General features: G+C 44.0%; 2 protein-coding genes across 2 annotated transcripts in view; one reads left to right on the top strand and one right to left on the bottom strand.

Moving 5' to 3' along the window:
• The window catches only part of LOC128431280 (sodium-driven chloride bicarbonate exchanger), a 28,930-nt gene extending 14,272 nt beyond the window's left edge, over positions 1 to 14,658 (top strand). Inside the window, exons 5-27 of the mRNA XM_053417554.1 lie at positions 824 to 967; positions 1,101 to 1,242; positions 1,410 to 1,570; positions 2,031 to 2,219; positions 3,991 to 4,079; positions 4,343 to 4,500; positions 4,588 to 4,675; positions 5,600 to 5,746; positions 6,305 to 6,405; positions 7,565 to 7,739; positions 8,220 to 8,353; positions 8,511 to 8,756; positions 9,731 to 9,836; positions 10,624 to 10,785; positions 11,275 to 11,388; positions 11,491 to 11,652; positions 11,740 to 11,991; positions 12,132 to 12,200; positions 12,305 to 12,478; positions 12,556 to 12,678; positions 12,773 to 12,837; positions 12,967 to 13,080; positions 14,011 to 14,658. Of these exons, the coding sequence (XP_053273529.1) occupies positions 824 to 967; positions 1,101 to 1,242; positions 1,410 to 1,570; positions 2,031 to 2,219; positions 3,991 to 4,079; positions 4,343 to 4,500; positions 4,588 to 4,675; positions 5,600 to 5,746; positions 6,305 to 6,405; positions 7,565 to 7,739; positions 8,220 to 8,353; positions 8,511 to 8,756; positions 9,731 to 9,836; positions 10,624 to 10,785; positions 11,275 to 11,388; positions 11,491 to 11,652; positions 11,740 to 11,991; positions 12,132 to 12,200; positions 12,305 to 12,478; positions 12,556 to 12,678; positions 12,773 to 12,837; positions 12,967 to 13,080; positions 14,011 to 14,095 (3,200 nt within the window). The 3' untranslated portion in view covers positions 14,096 to 14,658. The remainder of the gene's footprint in view (positions 1 to 823; positions 968 to 1,100; positions 1,243 to 1,409; positions 1,571 to 2,030; positions 2,220 to 3,990; positions 4,080 to 4,342; positions 4,501 to 4,587; positions 4,676 to 5,599; positions 5,747 to 6,304; positions 6,406 to 7,564; positions 7,740 to 8,219; positions 8,354 to 8,510; positions 8,757 to 9,730; positions 9,837 to 10,623; positions 10,786 to 11,274; positions 11,389 to 11,490; positions 11,653 to 11,739; positions 11,992 to 12,131; positions 12,201 to 12,304; positions 12,479 to 12,555; positions 12,679 to 12,772; positions 12,838 to 12,966; positions 13,081 to 14,010) is intronic.
• A 2,148-nt stretch (positions 14,659 to 16,806) lies between these two features.
• On the bottom strand, positions 16,807 to 18,508 carry LOC128431283 (glucagon-1). The gene is made up of 6 exons (XM_053417558.1): positions 18,480 to 18,508; positions 18,300 to 18,406; positions 17,790 to 17,945; positions 17,448 to 17,564; positions 16,925 to 17,068; positions 16,807 to 16,831 (listed from the first exon to the last, which is right to left on the bottom strand). Exons 2-6 carry the CDS (start codon positions 18,395 to 18,397, stop codon positions 16,807 to 16,809), a joined length of 540 nt encoding a protein of 179 aa, XP_053273533.1. The 5' UTR covers positions 18,398 to 18,406; positions 18,480 to 18,508.
• Between the last annotated feature and the right edge of the window lie 488 nt (positions 18,509 to 18,996).

Below are 18,996 nucleotides of genomic sequence, written 5' to 3'. Positions count from 1 at the left end.
AAAGACGACAAACTGATCTGCAGTTGTTGCCCCTCTAACATGACACATAGCATAAAATAAAGACTTTATTCTCTCAATCGCAGATTTGTTTTCACCTATATGTGGCCCTACTACTCCTGAACATGAAATTGCTCTGGGTTCAGTTAGGTGTCACATTATGCTGGACGCTGTGGCGCCTCATACGGTGCACGAGTCAGATGAAGAGAACAGGGCGCCGATAGTCTTGTCTGTGTCCGGCCTCTGAGTCAAGGGCCGGCGGGAAGGAAGCAGCAGTCGGGCAGATCGGACGGAATTAAAAGAGGAGAAAGTCAACTCGGATTCATTTCATGCCGAGCCCGAGGATGCACACTTCACACACACACAGACACACATACACACACACACACACACACACACACACAGCAGAGGAAGGTCTTTGTGCTCACATTAATATCCTTGCAGAATCCCAGTCTCATTATTTGTTCTATATTGATGTACAATGACAAATTATGTCATCAAATTTCAAAATTCAATATCGTTATCCTCAAAGAGAACAATAGCTCCTTGTTTAGACACACGATGAGAAGGAGTCAGCAGTTTATTATGTTGCTCACGCTCTCATTTTATCCTGTCGCATAAGTTTTACCTTTCATCAAGTCGGCATCTGCAAGACTTAAAAGCGAGCTACAGATTTATTCCCTTTCCCACGAGTATAAGGGGAATTAAACGATGTAGGGACCTTCCTTGAATGGGATAAAGTGATCATACCTCTGGCTTCTGCTACTGAGGAAGAATGATGCAGTGAGTGCAGACTGAAGGACAGACTGAAACTTGTTGCCTCTAGGTCACCGCACTCTCTACATCGGGGTCCATGTGCCCCTGGGCAGGAGGTCGCACCGACGTCACCGCCACCATGGACACAGACACAGGAAGAGGTCCAAGGAGAGGGACTCCTCGGCCGAGGATGAACGAGAATCCCCCTCGCACAGTAGGTCTCAGGAATGGACAGAAGCATGCACATGTTTAAGGAAACATTTACACCAAACTATTTGACGATTCCATATTCTTTCCTCCTCCTTTCCCAATCAACACTCGTCCTCCGCTTGTCCCGCTCGCTGCAGCAGACACACCAGCACAGAGGGTGCAGTTTCTCCTGGGGACAGAGGATGGGGACGAGGAACACATCCCCCACGCCCTATTCACCGAGCTGGATGAAATCTGTCTCAGGGAGGGAGAGGACGCAGAGTGGAAAGAGACAGCCAGGTATGACAGCTGTGGCATTCTTTGTTCAACCTGAGACTTTGATTCTGTTTATGAGAGCAAGCTTTTATGATGCAGCTTTTATTATAGCTTCATAGCCATCTGGATGAGTCATCTACAAATATTTGAAAAAGACATATAAAAGTTCTTTCTTTTGTTTTTCTGTGCAGGTGGTTAAAGTTTGAGGAGGATGTGGAGGATGGCGGTGAGCGGTGGAGTAAACCGTATGTAGCCACTCTGTCTCTACACAGTCTTTTCGAGCTCCGCAGCTGCATCATGAACGGCACTGTGATGCTGGACATGAGGGCCAACTCGCTGGAGGAGATTGCAGGTAAACTCTCAGGGACTCAAACGTGTATGTCCCATAATCCTGTGCAGCTCAGTGGATAAACCTAGAGCATGACTGTGGAGTTCCTCTCTCCGTTCAGGATTTGTAACAACATGGACCAGATCAGCAGATTCTATTTAAATTTAGCTTGACTGAGGATCAAAAACGCTACACGCTCATCTGACCTGGTTTAGGAGGGAATTAGGGAATTGTGTGTTAGTTTTTGAGGGCATCTGATTGTAGGAGAAACTGTGCTGTTGTAGAGATCTGCTGAACTGCAATGAAATCAGCAACAGTGGGTTGGTTTTTTGTTGTTGAAATAATCAGCTTAGCATTGCTCGCTGCCGCACCGGAGCACACACTGTCACGAGTCACCTCTGTGAATCTCCAATGAAGTGTTTAAAGAGTAATGTGGAGGCCTTCATCTGTGTTTGTGTGTGTTTTTGCTTGTTTCTTTTCTCAGACATGGTTCTGGATCAGCACGAGGCGTCGGGCCCAGTCGGTCAGGATGCCAGGAAGAGGATCCGCGAGGCCCTGCTCAAACAGCACCACCACCAGAACCACAAGAAACTGGCCAACCGCATCCCCATTGTCCGCTCCTTTGCTGATATCGGCAAGAAGCAGTCAGAGCCTCATTCCATGGACAAGAATGGTGAGCATATGGTCTGAATGCACCTGTATATTACCAGTTCTCTGCTCTTCCATGGTGACCATATATGTTGTTATGTGTAAATATGTACACAGTATTTTCCATGTTTATGTTGTAATCCTCTGCATGATTTTTCCAGTGTGCCCATCTGTGACTTGCTGTTTTACTGCTACTTGATATCTCATTTTCTCCTCTTGTGTTTTTCCATGTTTGTGTGTTTGTTCTCGTCTGCTGTGTTCTGCATGTGTGTGTGTACTTAACCAGTAAATGGCCTCTATTATCAAACCATAAAATCTCCCAAGCAGCCTGAAAAAGCACTCCCCAGGGACGCTTCACCCATAAGAGCCTTTTCCTGCGGGGCATGGCCCCAGTGCTGCATGCCATGTCTGTCCACCCCTCCATCAGCTTTGAGCTCCTCCTGGAGCCTTGGCAACATGACCCCAGACGTACCCTTTGGAGATACCAAGGTCAAACGTCTCAGTGTTCTTCATGCAGTCGCACAAGGCTACTGCCCCATCACACAAGAAGACACAGAGCTGGAGATTTGCACAGGCAACCAGGATGCCTCAACTGATGCTATGCACTAAAAGTCCAGAGATAGTAGTAGTTGTAGTATAAATAAGACATTGGAAGAGGAGAGTATCATCATGAGAGGTTACAAATAATTTATATGCAGTCAAGAATAGAGAAAAAGGGGGGATGGGGCAGGCTCGACCAATCAGGAGTCATTCTCAGATGTCAATCATGACGTTTCCCCCTGTTCTTATGCCTGAAAAGAGAGAAATCACCTTTAAGAACAATATATTTCAGGTGACTAGTTTGGTCCATGTCCCATTCACTAACATGGAGGAGGATGAGCTGTGTCCAGTCAGGGCTGGTGCAGTATATCTGTTTTCATGATGATGCTCTCCGCTTTAAGCCACTGTCGACAGTATGTGAGATCCTTAAACCCATATATGAGAATTAGGAATCATATTCTAAACTAAACTAATTACAAATAATGGAAGTTATGCACAATAACTTCACCATCCTTTAGGACTTAAAGAAATAGTTAAACATTTCATAAATATGCTTATACCCTTGTAAAGAGGAAGATTGATACCAGTCTGCATGTCTGTTTGCTAAATATGAAGCCTGCACCTCTCAGCCTCACTAATATAACATCTAATTTTGTTGTTGTAAATATAAGTGTACGTGCATTTTGCAGATTTGGCTCTAGCTTCAGAAAGTGAAGAAAATGAAAAAGCATATTTCACCAAAATGTCAAACTATTGCTTTAAATGAAGTATTGTTTCACCCTCACTGAAAAGCCTTCCCTTAACATTTACTCAAACGACTTCACATCACAAGACACGATATTAGGAGCAATCTTTGACTTGTTTCAGCAAAACTAAAATAAATGGAATAAGCCATTTAAATGAACACAAATAAGACCTTAAATGGACATTTTATGAAAGAAAGTTAAAGATTGCACCTCATGTAGATTGATTGGCAATTATTTAGTCTAAGTTTGAGTTAAAATCACCTCTGATCTTTCACATGAACCCTTAATATTAAACTAACACAGCAGGTACACGTTGAAAAAAAGGTACAACATTGCACCTTTTGTTAATGAAGGCACAGCACGTACAACAAAAGTCCACGGTTGTACCATGTTTTTTCGGAGAATGTAACTGTACCCTGCAGTCACTCACTGGAGAGTCTTTGTGTGGGAACGTAGTGTTGTGATAGGCTGAACGTTGACATGCTGTTGGTTTCCCGCTCTGCCCGACAGGCCAAACGGTCTCGCCTCAGTCCCAGCCGGCCAACAACGAGGGCAAACAGGACGTCAGCCGAGAAAACAGTGCTGTGGACTTCAGCAAGGTGAGAGCAGACCCACTGCTGATCCTGCTGTTTATCCACTGACACGGATAGCACTGGATATTTAACCAAGATTGTGTTACCAGTCTTTCCATGGGAAACTGACTAGAATTCAACAGGAGTAAAGATTATTTTCTTTTCTTTTATTGTGTGTGTGGAATGTCAGATCCAGACATTATTTAGGATTGTTATATCGACCTCTATATCAAACATTTATCCTGATGTCTTGTACAAAAGGTGTTTTTGTTTTTCTTTCTGTCTCACAGATTGACCTCCACTTCATGAAGAAGATCCCTCCCGGTGCTGAGGCGTCCAACGTCCTGGTGGGGGAGCTGGAATTCCTCGACCGCCCAGTTGTGGCTTTTGTCCGCCTGTCCCCCGCCGTGCTGCTCAACGGCCTGGCTGAGGTTCCCATCACCACCAGGTAAGACACAGATCTCATCTCCTTTCTTTATTGTATCTCAAGTCTGGATAGATATCTTGAAAACATGTTTTCCTCTGCGGTGGACAGGTTTCTTTTCATCCTGCTGGGCCCTCTGGGAAAAGGTCCACAGTATCATGAAATTGGCCGGTCTATTGCCACGCTGATGACTGATGAGGTGAGGCATGTGATGCAAGAACATCAAGGTTAAAATTGCAACAAGGGCAAAACTAATATATCAACATGATTTTATTTGAAACAGGTTCTTAGTGTTTTGTTTTTGTGTGGAATAAATGTACTGGGATAAAAAGTGCAACATTTCTCTTTAAAATACATTAGAGTGTAAAGTAAAAGAAAGTGGATAAACTTAAGAGACTCAAAACTACACCAACTGTGCTAATCAAGTAGAACACTTGAGTAAATGTAGTTTCCAATGTTTACTTACTGTTGAAGAAGAGCAAGAGATGTGAGCTGCACGTCTCCCAAGATGGTTTGGTATTTGGTTAAAGAGTCAATATTCATAGATGTGTCCCAAACAAGGAATATTAATAGTCAGATATTTTTACATTTAGTTTGATGGTTATATAAGGGATTATTATGGTTTGGGGGGGAAAGAGAAAGAAAAAAACATCCCGGGTTTTTATTTTTCTCTAAGCCCGGGTTTCAGCAGAGCACGACCTGAATACGTGACAGGATTTCCCACTGAGCAGAAATGAGCTAATGTTACTGACCAGCGCCACAGACAGATGTTACCTTCTCCCTGGCTGCAGGCCCTGTGGGGTGTATGAAAATAGAAGTATATGGATGTGAGCCTACTGGGAAGGATCTGTACTGATCCATGTGTGCATTGGTTTTCAGCAAACACAGTTTGCATTCTATTTCAATAGATTGTTCTCCTATTTATGAAAAACAAATGAGATTTCAGATTCTCAAAAGCACCTTATTCCTCTGAAGATTCATTCTCTGTGATAATCTTCTGAATATTTTCTTTATCATTATGTTTGGGGAGAGGAATACTTCAAGTTTCCGTCTGTAGAACACGGACGATAATTAAATAAATGTTTTTTTGAAAATCCTCATCTCACCCTCATGTCCTCCACAGGTTTTCCACGATGTTGCGTACAAAGCCAAAGACAGGAACGACCTGGTGGCCGGCATCGATGAGTTTCTGGACCAGGTGACGGTGCTGCCCCCTGGAGAGTGGGACCCCTCCATCAGAATAGAGCCTCCCAAAAATGTGCCCTCTCAGGTGTGTGCTTCTTATATTAGAACAACGAATGTGGAAACTTGTGAAAGTTGTTTTTCTTTATCCTTTTAATAATATGACTTTATTCTCATTTTATTATCAATTTTATTCTCATAACTGTAGTTTATTGTCTGGTATCGCTTCGTGAAAAGAATGACATGCTTCGCTTCTGCCACTCAAAAAGTGAAAGCACACAACGCCCCATTTTGTGTCTGCTCAGAGTCTGAGCTTCTCTCCCTATATGACTGTTCCTCCATGATGCGGCCTTCTTCTCCATGCCGCCTGCTGAGCGATGTTTAAACATCGGGCTTCTCCTGCTTTGATGCTGATCCCCAGGGTTCTGCTCTCAATCCTCCACAAAACATTTGTTTTGCCTCCGTTAGTTATTTGGCTGTGATTTGAAAACCATCCACCATCTTGTTGGGGATAGAATCTCTCAGAGAGCTGCTACAGAAAAGGAATGAGTTTGTTCCAGGTCTTATTTAAAAGCCTGTGATGTTTGTTATTATCCTTATGATAACGACCGCTGACAGTTGACTGACAGCGATCTTAACCACACAGGAAAAGCGCAAGCTTCCTCCTGTTCCCAACGGTGTGACGGATCTTGGCGATTTGGAGGATCACGGAGGGCACGGTGGCCCTGAGCTGCAGCGCACGGGGAGGTGAGTGTTCGGGACACACAGCACGATCGGTGATGCACAGCCCTGAGCTCTCCAAGCTCTTTGTCAACCCGTCGCCTGTGAGCGGCCTCAACGTCCCCAACTCTGTAAATTTAGCTCTCTTAACAACCAGACTGATACGTTATCATTCCTCACACTTCAGCTCCACAGAGTCCTGCACACTATGCCACACATGAAGTCACATTTGTCAAGTGAGTGTACTCCCTCACAAGTAATGCCCACTCCTCCCCCCCTTACTGCAAACACACACTTGATTAAATGCTACTTTATCTTCTCCCCACAACAGTAACACTATCCTACTTTATGCTTTATAAGTCAGATGAACCCTTACCCAGTGGTGTGTAGTTTTTCTGACATGTGACCCCCAACATGATGACACAGGGAGGCTGTCCAGATGTTACCAGCAAATGGCTCTTGAGTTTTAACCAGATGTGGAAATGTTTAGCAAAATTGCTCATTTTCATCTACAGAGGGGGCTAAAGATGAAATCACATTGTCATCATGCAGAAATCTCCCCAGTGCTTCCAGGGAGGTCTTGGGCTGCAGAGGGATTCTGTGTGCTGATAGTACCGGGTGTTCCGTGGTTTAATAGCAGAGGAGTGAGTGATGGGCTGCTGAGCTGCAGTGTGATGCAGCACAGCCTCTCATCCCAGCTCAGATTGGCCCAGGCCCGGCCATCAACCCCCGCCCCCCCCCCTCCTGGGACACGACATCACCGCTGCTGCACAGACCAGAGATAACGCCCAGCCCACTGTTGCTATAGCAACCACTCCCAGCTAGTTCACGCCGGTCCGGTGTTCCTGCAGCGGGGGGGGGGGGGGGGGGGGGGGGGGGGGCGACAAATCCTTGTGCACACACAGCGATGGAGTCCTGTAACCCCCTTCAATATATTTCTTGTGGTTCAAGCGTGTAAATATACTGGAGACAGCTTGAGTCGTCTGCTCTCTTTGTTCAGCAGAGAAGAGAATCCCAGGATCTCTGCAGGTGATGCAGTAACAGAACATGACGCAGTTTATTCTAAGCAGTAGTTTAGCATTTTGTGAAATATGCTTGTTAGTAAAGATAGATACGAAAATCAAGTTGCACAAGATCCCACATTTGAAAGCAACATGGGACGACACATTTTCTCATTTCTCCTCAGATTGTTTGGCGGCTTGATCCTGGACATCAAGCGAAAGGCCCCCCACTACCTGTCCGACTACACAGACGCCCTGAGCCTGCAGTGTCTGGCCTCCTTCCTCTTCCTCTACTGCGCCTGCATGTCACCTGTCATCACCTTCGGAGGACTCCTGGGGGAGGCCACAGAGGGTCGTGTGGTGAGAAACAACTCCATGGCTCTGTGCACACGTCGGCCACAGCCTCTAGCGTGCAGTCAAGGACGCTGTATTCATGAGAGAGGGGGTTTGAAACAGTTTTCAGACTTCTGAGGTCGGATGATTTCTTAAATTTACATATGCCCAGGGGAAACACGACTCAGGACTCGCAAAGCTTTAAGAACTGACTCATCTCATGGAAAGGCACCTTGAAACAAATTGTAGAAAGACAAGAACATGCAACCTCCTAAAATAAGATTAATGACTCATGATATCTAAAAAATTGAATCCAATCCTTTGCTTTATTTTGTTTTTAATGCCACTAAGCAAACAACTAAACATGTAAACATAATAAGGCTCAGGTGATGTTTAGAATGAGTTTATTTATTAGTGAGAAATGTCCTAATATCAACTGAGAGCAATGTGGAAGTGTGTGAGCGAAATAGGGACGTTAATCAATTGACTCATTATTGATGTTTCCAGAGCGCTATCGAGTCCCTGTTCGGAGCCTCCATGACTGGAATAGCCTACTCTCTTGTAGCGGGTCAGCCTCTCACCATCCTGGGCAGCACGGGGCCCGTTCTCGTCTTTGAGAAGATCCTCTTCAAGTTCTGCAAGTGAGTGACTTTCTTTTTTTTTGTTTTAGTATTGCTGGTGGATGTGTGTCCTTCTGCTTGAGTAGAGATGCCAAGTCTGATTGCTTTTCACTTCACTCCTCGTGTGTGTGTGTGTGTGTGTGTGTGTGTGTCTGTGTCTGTGTCCTGTCTCTCCCAGGGAGTATGAGCTCTCCTACCTCTCCCTGAGGGCCTGTATTGGCCTGTGGACGGCCTTCTTCTGTCTGCTGCTGGTGGCCACTGATGCCAGCTCACTTGTCTGTTACATCACACGCTTCACTGAGGAAGCTTTTGCTTCACTCATCTGCATCATCTTCATCTACGAGGCCCTGGAGAAGCTTCTCCACCTGGGGACGCATTACCCCATCAATAAAAACAACAATCTCCAGACGCTCACACAATACTCGTAAGTGCTTCTTTCTTTTTCATTTGTTCACTTTTAACTGCAGTAGACTGGTTAGAAACTGTTTTCACAAGTTTGATCTAAACTTGAGAATAATCATCATATCTTTAAGTTTTCTTAAGTTTTACCTCTTGGAAACATTGAGGGAATTTCTTCAAGCTTGGTACCAACTTTCAGTTAGACTCACAAATGAAATGACTACATCTGTGAGGTTAAGGTTAACTGCGAGGTCACAAAACTTGTGTTGGCCTCTTGAACATGATATCTCAAGTCAGCCTCTGGGAATGTCTTCATGTTTTGACCAGTTGTCACTCGAAGATGATGTGGTTCGACTCCAGTGGTCAAAGGTCACGTGACGTCATATGAATATGAAAATAAATACATCTCAAACTGCACTGGTTTGACGGAGGCACACAAGTGCATAGGTTTACTTCATGTGACAAATGTAGTCTTTGTTAGTGCAGCCTGTGTTTTGCATGAATGTATCACATATACACACGTGTGCTTAAGTGTATTTGCTGCATCATGAAATGACAGATGGGGGAGTGATGTAGCCGTAGACACACTCAGTCTTCTTAGTACTGGCTTTTGCTTTATGGTGAGTAATCCCATGTTGAGCCTGTGTCGGGAGCATCATGCGTGATCCAGCGACATCAGCGGGTTAGTGGGCGACGTCGAGCCAAGAGCTGCTCCTCTGGTTTGGTCTCTTCCAGTTCAGTGCACTGTAGGGGATGCTGACATTTTGCCAGCACAATGAGTCAATGTTGTAGATGGTTGGACCTTTTTGGAAGTGGTGTGTAATGGAACATGTGGCTACATCATTATTGATTAAATGTCCAATAAGAATCTTTTGGTCCTGAAGTTTCAGGTTGATTTTCTCATTCATAACAAAGAACTGTAATCTTCAGCCTTTAACACACAAATAATTCAAATCAAGCCTATATATCCTCTTTTAATATGAAAAATATTCTCTCTAGATGCGCGTGTGTGGAGCCCAGATACCCCAGCAATAAGACTCTAGAGTTCTGGGAGGAGAGGAACGTCACATCCTCACAGGTCAACTGGACCATGCTGGAGGTCAAGGTAAGGAACATACATATAGTGTAATACTTTAGGATAAAGGATCATTTACGGCCTCGAGATACACACACAGAATAGATGTGGGTCTGTAAGCTGTTAAGAAAAAGCAATCACAGTGTGAGTCAGATGAGAGGAGAGACGTGAGAACATTTCAATCAAAGCTGCTCGCACCCAAATTAAACCGCACGCAAACAAGACAGCAGAGAAAGTTGTTGGATATTTGTCACCGTCTGGCTCCGTGTTGTGTCTCACTTACCCCGCACGCCGCTTTTTCAAGACGCGTCATAAGTCTAGGCGGGGATTAAGAGAATGTGGGCAGGATTTCAGAGGGTTTAGCGGAGCAGAATGAAAATGGAGATGCAGCGTGAAGAGTGGATTCTCTCACTGTCACTGGATCAGTCATGCTGGTGGCGTGCTGCTGCATCCCTCCTACACATGTTTGTTAGATGGAGCTGTGTGGCAGCGAGCGTTTCAGGATGTGGAGTCACATGAGGCTACTGGGATTCTCATTGCTGTATCACGCCGTGTGCTTTAAATGACGTATTTATATTTAGTATGGAAAGCGCTGGGATACATAGATATTTTGAAAACAACGAGTCACTTCTTCTCAGACTTCACTAATTCATCACTGACAATCATCATCGCCCTTATCCTCCCTGTCACTTGAATCATTTCCCCTGGCACTCTGCCTTCGCCTCATCATCCTGATTATCTTCATTATCTTTGGCATCATCATCATCATCATCATCATCATCATCATCATTATCACCGTGTCCTCTGGTGCCAGTAGGAGTGCGAGATGTTGCACGGTGAGTTCGAGGGCACCGCCTGTGGCCCCCACGGGCCCTACGTCCCGGACGTCCTCTTCTGGTGCGTGGTCCTCTTCTTCTCCACCGTCCTCATGTCCGCTTTCCTCAAGGAGTTCAAGACGAGTCGTTACTTCCCGACCAAGGTACTTGTCACACTGTTATCCTACACAAGTAATGCAAAAACACACATATACACTTACCCTCTTGGGTTTATCCTTAAATGTGTTGTTCTTGTTTAAGTACACACACTTATATGTTTGAAGTTACTGTCTGCAGGTGCATGGCTGCTAGAAAGGATCAATTATGAATTTCTCGAATTACTATCCTGAAACTACACTGTTATAAGTTTATAAAGCCTCATTTTAGATTCTTCTGCCATCTACTGGTTGTCCTATGACACAGTGAAAGCACTGCAGTCTGTGTGGCCATTCTATGTGTGAGTTTTCTATGATTTATCATTGAGATGACACTCATGAGCGAATATGTGGCGTGATGCTCATACACTGATGCGTAGTGTACTGGCGCCACCTTGTGGTGATGAGCAGTAACGATGTAGTCTGCTTGAATTGTACATTATCTAGATGGACTTTACTCTGACTTTGTGTGAATCATTTCTTTGTTGGTCTTTGCAGGTTCGAGCCATCATCAGCGACTTTGCCGTCTTCATCACCATCCTCACTATGGTTCTGGTGGATTACGCCCTGGGGATCCCCTCACCTAAATTACAGGTCCCCGACCAGTTCAGAGTAAGTCCAGAAGAAGCCTTATTTCCAACTCTACTGTATATGCATTATATATCATAAAATATCATCACTATATATCATTTGTGTTCTTCCTTTGTGCCTCAGCCAACCAGAGACGATCGTGGCTGGCTCATAAACCCTGTGGGGCCCAACCCCTGGTGGACCACCATCATCACCTTCATCCCGGCTCTGCTCTGCACCATCCTCATTTTCATGGACCAGCAGATCACGGCCGTCATCATAAACAGGAAGGAGCACAAACTGAAGGTTTTTGAGATTCTAACCACAAAGGAAACTGAATTATTGAAACTCTGCTTGATCTAAATGTCGCTGCTCCTTGTCCGACTCCTGCAGAAAGGCTGTGGCTATCACCTGGACCTGTTTGTGGTGGGGGTGATGCTGGGAGTGTGCTCTGTGATGGGCCTGCCGTGGTTCGTGGCAGCTACCGTGCTCTCCATCTCCCACGTGAACAGCCTGAAGCTGGAGTCGGAGTGCTCCGCCCCCGGGGAGCAGCCCAAGTTCCTGGGCATCCGAGAGCAGCGCTTCACCGGCCTCATGATCTTCACGCTGATGGGCTGCTCCGTGTTCATGACCTCCGTGCTGAAGGTCAGAGGGATCCTCAAAATATACATCAGAATTGCTATTTCATTTGTTATTAATTATTATATATTACAAGTGTTAGAAATTGGGGCAAGTGTTAGTTTGGATAGTTTTAATCCTGATCCTGAATATTTCTCCTACTTCAGTTCATCCCCATGCCCGTGCTGTACGGGGTCTTTCTCTACATGGGGGCTTCCTCACTCAGAGGTATTCAGGTGAGGCCAACCACTGAAGATATTTATTCATCTTTATTATTATTATTATCTCCAGGAAATGATTCTGGATGAACTCATGAGCTTGTGTCTGTGTATCCATGCAGTTCTTTGACCGACTGAAGCTGTTCGGCATGCCAGCCAAACATCAGCCGGACTTCATCTACCTTCGCCACGTCCCTCTGAGGAAGGTGCACCTCTTCACCATCGTCCAGCTCACCTGCTTGGCCCTGCTGTGGATCATCAAGACGTCCAAAGCTGCCATCGTCTTCCCCATGATGGTAATGTCACGGTGAGCATGTTTGTCTGTCTTAATTCTGCTCATACTGCTTATTGATGTCTGTTTCCTCGGTTCCAGGTCCTGGCCCTGGTGTTCATCCGTAAACTGTTGGACTTTGGCTTCACCAAGAGAGAGCTGAGCTGGCTGGACGACCTGATGCCCGAGTGGAAGAAGAAGAAGTTGGAGGATGCGGCAGAAGAGGTGCAGCAGCAGAGTCGGAACTTCACGTTTTCACCAATGCAGCTGCAACACTCGTGCATGTGTTTCAGATTTTCTCTTTTGTCTCTTTCTCCAGGAGGAGCCCAGTATTATTGTAGAGGAGGAAGGCATCGTGCAATTGCCACTGGAGGGACCCTACAAGTAAGACATGTTAATCTTTAATCATGTTCTTTAATCACGTGAGTCCTATTGAGAACATTCTGCTGAACGCTTTGATAAACACCATGAAGACCTTATGTTGTGTTTATCCTCTGTGATGTGTTTTTGAAGGAGTGACCCAGCCACGGTGAACATCACTGACGAGATGTCCAAAGGTTCCTTCGGGAATGTGTGGAAGAGCGTCAGCCCTGTGGAGAGCACCAAGAAGGAACCAAGCGCTAAGAGGTCAGCCTCCTCCCCCACACAGCTCTCAGATATCCACATCACAGATACCTGCTGATTCCAGGACCTCAGTGTATTTTTACAGTGTGTTTTAGTGTTAAATCAAGCAGTGACCGATATTTGTTATCGAAGCGTTATGGAATATTTGGGTTTTATACTTTTCCAGGAAACTGAGTCGCCTGTTTGTTTAGATGAAAGGTTTTATCTTAGAGCAGCGCATATTTCCAGCAGAGTAGACTAACATAGTATCTCCTGCCTGCTTCTCTCATTCCATTCCACCCTAAGCTCCCCTTCCTAACCTCTCAGAAGCTGATATCCCAAAGGTAAGTGGCTCCCAGACCCCGCCAGCATGGAGAGTGTTGTCCTGTGTGTTTACTGCTGATTGCTGCATGATGACGATGGTGTTGGTCCGTGATGAAGTGGTGATTGAGATCAGTGAATAGATAGTGAGATCATTTGTCACAGCATGGCCTGGGGCGTGCATGTTACTTCAAGGACACATTTTATGATGTTGCAGTTCCAGCATGTTGTAAAAGTTGTAAAAGTAATAGCACTATAATGCTGCTTTCAGATATGCACTGATTTCTGGGCATTTTTCCGAGTGAGTCCATGTGAGAATACAGCAGGATGCCGACGACAATAACTACTTGGAAGGCAGATGAGATTCTCCTGCTCTGTTCTTCATATGTGAAAAGACACTCGGGAAAATGTCTGGACCCAAATATCTGAACACTTTTGTGAGTCCATGTCTGAAAACACCAAAAGCCCTGAAATGCAAACACAAAAGTGTGAGATAGATATATTTGCATGCTGTGTGATCTGGATTGATGCATATTTGCACCTTGAATTTCAAATCTAAAGTCCCTACAGAGAATATGGGCCTGATTGTTCTTGTATTTTCCTCTGATTTTAATATTAATTTTTTCGGTGCAGTTGTTCCAGAGGCGGCGAAAAGCGCGAAAAGCGCCAGAAGCGGCGAAGGCACGACAAGAGCTTGGACAGGGAGACAAGTTTGTGATGACACCTACTGGCGGTGCCATTGTGCTGTCGATCAGTCGATCAAAAAACTAAAAATCTGTACCGTGCCACACTCAATCACCTTTGTACTGTGCTACACTGTGTTTTTGTCATGTAAGTCTGTGTGCAAGTTGTGTAAAACTACAAATTTGTTAGAAACAGTGTTAATGCTGAGGAGCCGAGACACATCTGTGTTCTTTTTCTATGTAATTCAGTGTTTGGTGATACCAGCAACAATAGGAATCCAGAATTATACGACACTTACGGTAACTGCTGTGTTGACGGGCCAATTACACAAACATTTTAAACAATTTTTAAATCCATTTGATTTGTATTTTGTATGTTTTTATATTTTTCCAATATGACTCCTTTTAAAAAGCTGCCACAGGAAACCCACACTGTGGATTTTTAATGCAGCATTTATTGACTTTATGCACCTCACAGTAGAATCACTAAAGAGTAGATTTGCAGATACTAATCTATTTCAGTTTTGTCTAAAAGAGTTGGCAACATAGCGAATCTAGTACCATTTCTTTTTAAAGTATTAAATATACATTTTATATATTCTGTATATCTAAATGTTTTTGTGACAGTGACAGCTCATATCACTCCAGGTTTCTCCGTTGCTCTTTTACATACGAGTGTCTCTCCTTCGGTTAAGTATTTCCCCCGGTCACTTATTTTGGGCCATATTGAAGGAAAAAATAGAGATTTGGAGAAAAATATGGAAGTAAAAGTCGTAATTAAGAAAAAAGTCATAATTCAATGAGATAAGAAGTTGTAATAATCCAAGAATAAAGAAAATACACTTTTAGGAAAAGCTTTTGCTTTTTAACTTTATTCAAGTAAGATTAAGACTTTGTTTCCTCAAAATATTACACCTGTATTCTCTTAATATTGTGACTTTATTCTTGTAATGTTACGACAGTTTTTTCCCTTTAAGTGGCCCTCACGCGTCACATGTTGCTTAGCTCAGCATAAAGGCCAAAAGCTCCACCAGTCAACTCTTTATATCTCTTTAGTTTTATCTGGACAAAGTGTTAAGTGTAAAAACTTTTTTGCAATTTTGTGTTTTTCCTTGGCTTGTTGGTGTCGCTGCATATTTTACCGCTCGGATAAATCTCGTCATCTTAACTTAACAGAAAACAAGAGAGCATATTTTCTCAAAACTATTTCTTTGAGGACAGCGGGGGCAGTTTATTGGAAAATGTTGTGAGCTGGCGGATAGTTTGGAAAAACTTTGTGCAGATAGTTCTGTGTTTTCCACCTGCTTCCTGTTCCTCATCTTGTCAGTAAGTGTCATCCAGGGACATGTGATCTCCTCTCCAATCGGCCCTCGGCGTGTGTTAGCAGCGGAAGCGAATTGTTTTGAGGAAAATAAACGACCATCTCGCCGCAGGACCTCGGTTTCTTCTAGAGATGCAATAATACCTTTTTTCTGGGAAGGGCAACATGTAATAAACGGTGAAGAGTCTTAACAATGTATAATACATAGTATATTTTATTCATGTAAAATGTTACTAATATATTACTAACATGAAGTCAGTGTTGAAGGCAGGATTTTGTTGTAGATGTTCTTTTTCCATTGTCTTATTGATGGTTCTTAGTTGATTAGAGACACTTAAAATGGGTCAAAATTATATCAAATCAATTCATTTGACCACGTCTGTGTGGAATTCTGCCTTAAATTTGGTAGTGATAGATGATGTACACTTTCTGTTTGATCATTTAAGTCACATGTATAGAAGGTTCAGTTCAGATCTGTTGTTCAACTGTGATTCGTTTCATGAGAATGTGAGAGAGAGAGAGAGAGCGAGAGAGAGCGAGTGAGAGCATAAATAAAGACATTGAAAAAACTACGCTGGGATTTAACTCTGTGTCTTTAAGAATCCGATATCTCTAAAGCGCCTCGAGGAAATGTTTTCAGATTGGAAATAACTGTTCACTTGGACTCGGGGAGGAGCTGCTGAGATTTTGGTGGTGAAAGGTCAAAGGGCAAGGTCGCTGTGACCTCATAGAACACATGATCTGCTGATCTCAGGATATCTGTGGAGAAGTTTGGTACAAATAGACTCAAATGTATGATCAGAGATGTGTAGATATTTGACTGTGAACATTGTAAATGTATTTTAATATAGATTAACTGAAATATTTGAGTTGACAGCAACCTTAAAACAATAGCTTACCCTATATATATATTTTTTTTGTGTGTGCTGACGATAAACTGTCCTCAACTCGAGGCAAATCCCTTCAACTAAATATTTATAACTTGGAACCAATGGGTTTGTGCTGACATTCATATGGATGGAAAATTTAATAAATAGAGTATGTGGTATTTTAATATACAAACACAACTTTACAATGAAAATCTTTATTTTGCAGAGCGGTTTAATGACACACTATGAAAACCAACGACACTACAAGTGTTTTCTATTCCACTAACCTGAGATTTAGCTTTTTGTGTTCTTGTTTTCACTTTAAAAATATAGACAATAATTTAAATTTTGTAGAAAAAACATGCCCTGAATTTCATTTCCATAAACACCATAGAAGACTTGTTGTTTTTTTTTGTTTTGTATCTTTGCATCACATGAAGTAAAAAACTAATTTAAATAGAACGTTGACATGTCAACATGCAAAGCAGAATGGCTTCCTGTTCCTCCTGTGTATGGCTTCACGTGCAGCACATAGACGGGTCCCCTCCGCAGCGTCTCATTGGTCCACTTCACTCTTCTTGCTGCGAAAAAGAGAGAAAATCACAATCATGCAGCCGGAGGATTTAAAACACGACCCCGGCCTTCATCAGGTCGCTCGTGTGACTCGGCTTTACCTTTCCCCTGAAGGCTTGGAGGTCATGACCCACAGTAAATACTCCTTGGCAGCCATGGAGTCAAGCACCTTGTTCACATCACTGGTGAAGCTGCCGTCTACATGCCTCCTGCTGATGGCCTCGCCCCACCTGTCCTTCTCAGATCTGAGTATGTACACAGGCACACAATATAAACTCTGCCCACTCACGCTCATCATGTGGAAACCTCGGCGCTCTCAGAGGAAAGAAAATCATCTTTTCATCAGTAATGTTTTTGTGTTCTTGTGATCGAAATAATCATCACATGTCAATTAACACGGTGCAACAGGTTCAGGTGATTTATTTTCAGCACAACCACAAGAATCATGGAGAAACAGAAGCAACAGAAGGAGAGCAAAGGGCACAAGAAGAAATGTTGATTCTCTTTTTCCCTCTGATTCAACTTCTCCCTCTGTCTTTGTCGTCACGGTGGAATCAGACACAGGCAGGCGGCCATTAGGGAGCTTTGGTACTGTAGCAGGAGGAGGAAGAGGAAGAAGCCTACTCTCTTCTGACTTGTCCAGACTTGAGTCTGGCAACAAAGTCTTTGAGCGCCTGGTCCTGCATGAAGGAGCTCACGTCGCTGGTGAAGGTCCCGTCTGCGTGGCGCTTCTCTGCAGCTCTGAGAACACAGAATCACCAATAATATCAAGATGAGAAAGACATTCTTTTTAAAGTTTGAAGGAAAGTACAGACAAATATTGGTGTACTGTTCTTTTTCTACATACTTATAATAACTCTCATTACATTCAATCCAGTTTTAAGTTCCGAAGTTTATTCTAACACCCTGAGCTTCAAGTGGTTTGATTGTTAAATGAAAATGAGAAGCTATTGGTTCCACACTGACCCGCTCCTCTTGTTGTTCATCAGCCACCGCACAAATTCCTGCGCCTTCCTGTCCTCCAGGTATTTGCTGTAGTCGTTGGAGAAGGTCCCCTCGGAGTGTCTCTTCATGCTGGGCAGCTGCCTCAGCTCGTCTGTTAGCGTGTCCTCGGTCTGCAAACTACAGCAGCAGTTTGAAATGTGACTCTTAAAGTCTGATATTTCCTTTCTCCTGTATCAGCATGCTACTTATTCACATGGATAAAGTTTGACTTAGGCCTATTTGATGAAATGTATTAGAAAAGTAAAAAAAAAAAGAGAGAACATGAAAAATGAAAGGTGTGTATAAATACAGTGAAGTCCACACTAACACAAGAGGAGAGGTATTGCATCCGTAGTTTTTTCCATTTGCCCAGACTTGACCTCCACTTTGCCTTTGATATCGATATTTAAAACACACTTGCAGTATTATATTCCCCCTGGACTATAGGTAAAGTACAGTATTTCCATTCGAGAGTACTTTGAGTACTACTACCTGGAGCTGTCGTCGGCCTCTTGCAGAGGAACCTGCCAGCTGCTGTGGACAAAGCCCAGGAGCAGGAGGATTCCAGCCAGGGAGTGGATGCTCTTCATGGTTCTGACCTGAACAACACAAAGCTCACATGTACTTTCAGATAGAAACGTGCACTTGAGCGGATCAGGAATGAAAACTCACCGTCTCTTCTCTCGGTGCAGGTACTTCCTCTGCTTGTTGCTGGTGTGTGTGTCTCTCTCTCACCGTGGGACCTTATATACTGTAAGAGGTGGAGCGGGAGGACGAGGCCTCCCAGGTGGACCGGTTTTACAACTGCACCAGTCCCACCTGTTACTTTCGACCCATTAGACACAGAGCCCCGACACATTGGCCGAGTGGACGAGCGTTTGTCCAGAGAGGTGGCGTTCATGCGTGATGCCAGCTGGTACTTAGGTGTCAAGATCAAACAAGCGCGCTCATCCTGTTAAACAGATCGTGGGGGAGATGCTCTCATGTGCAGCCATGTCATTGTGATGGGGAGGGGGGGGGGGGCTGATGGGTGCTGCTGTCACATCCGGGCAGATGAGTCAGTATTTGTCAGATTTAGAAGATGGGAAATATTGACTGGTTTTTGCATCATTGGCAGTTATCTGTTTTACAGGGGCCAAAGTCAAATAGAGATCTGTGCAGCTCGGGGAAAACACACGTTCACGGGCTG

Source organism: Pleuronectes platessa, chromosome 24 (assembly GCF_947347685.1).
Source record: "Pleuronectes platessa chromosome 24, fPlePla1.1, whole genome shotgun sequence".
NCBI lineage: Eukaryota > Metazoa > Chordata > Actinopteri > Pleuronectiformes > Pleuronectidae > Pleuronectes > Pleuronectes platessa.
The sequence above is the reverse complement of the archived record's forward strand: the minus strand, read 5'-3'. Positions and strand labels throughout refer to the sequence as shown.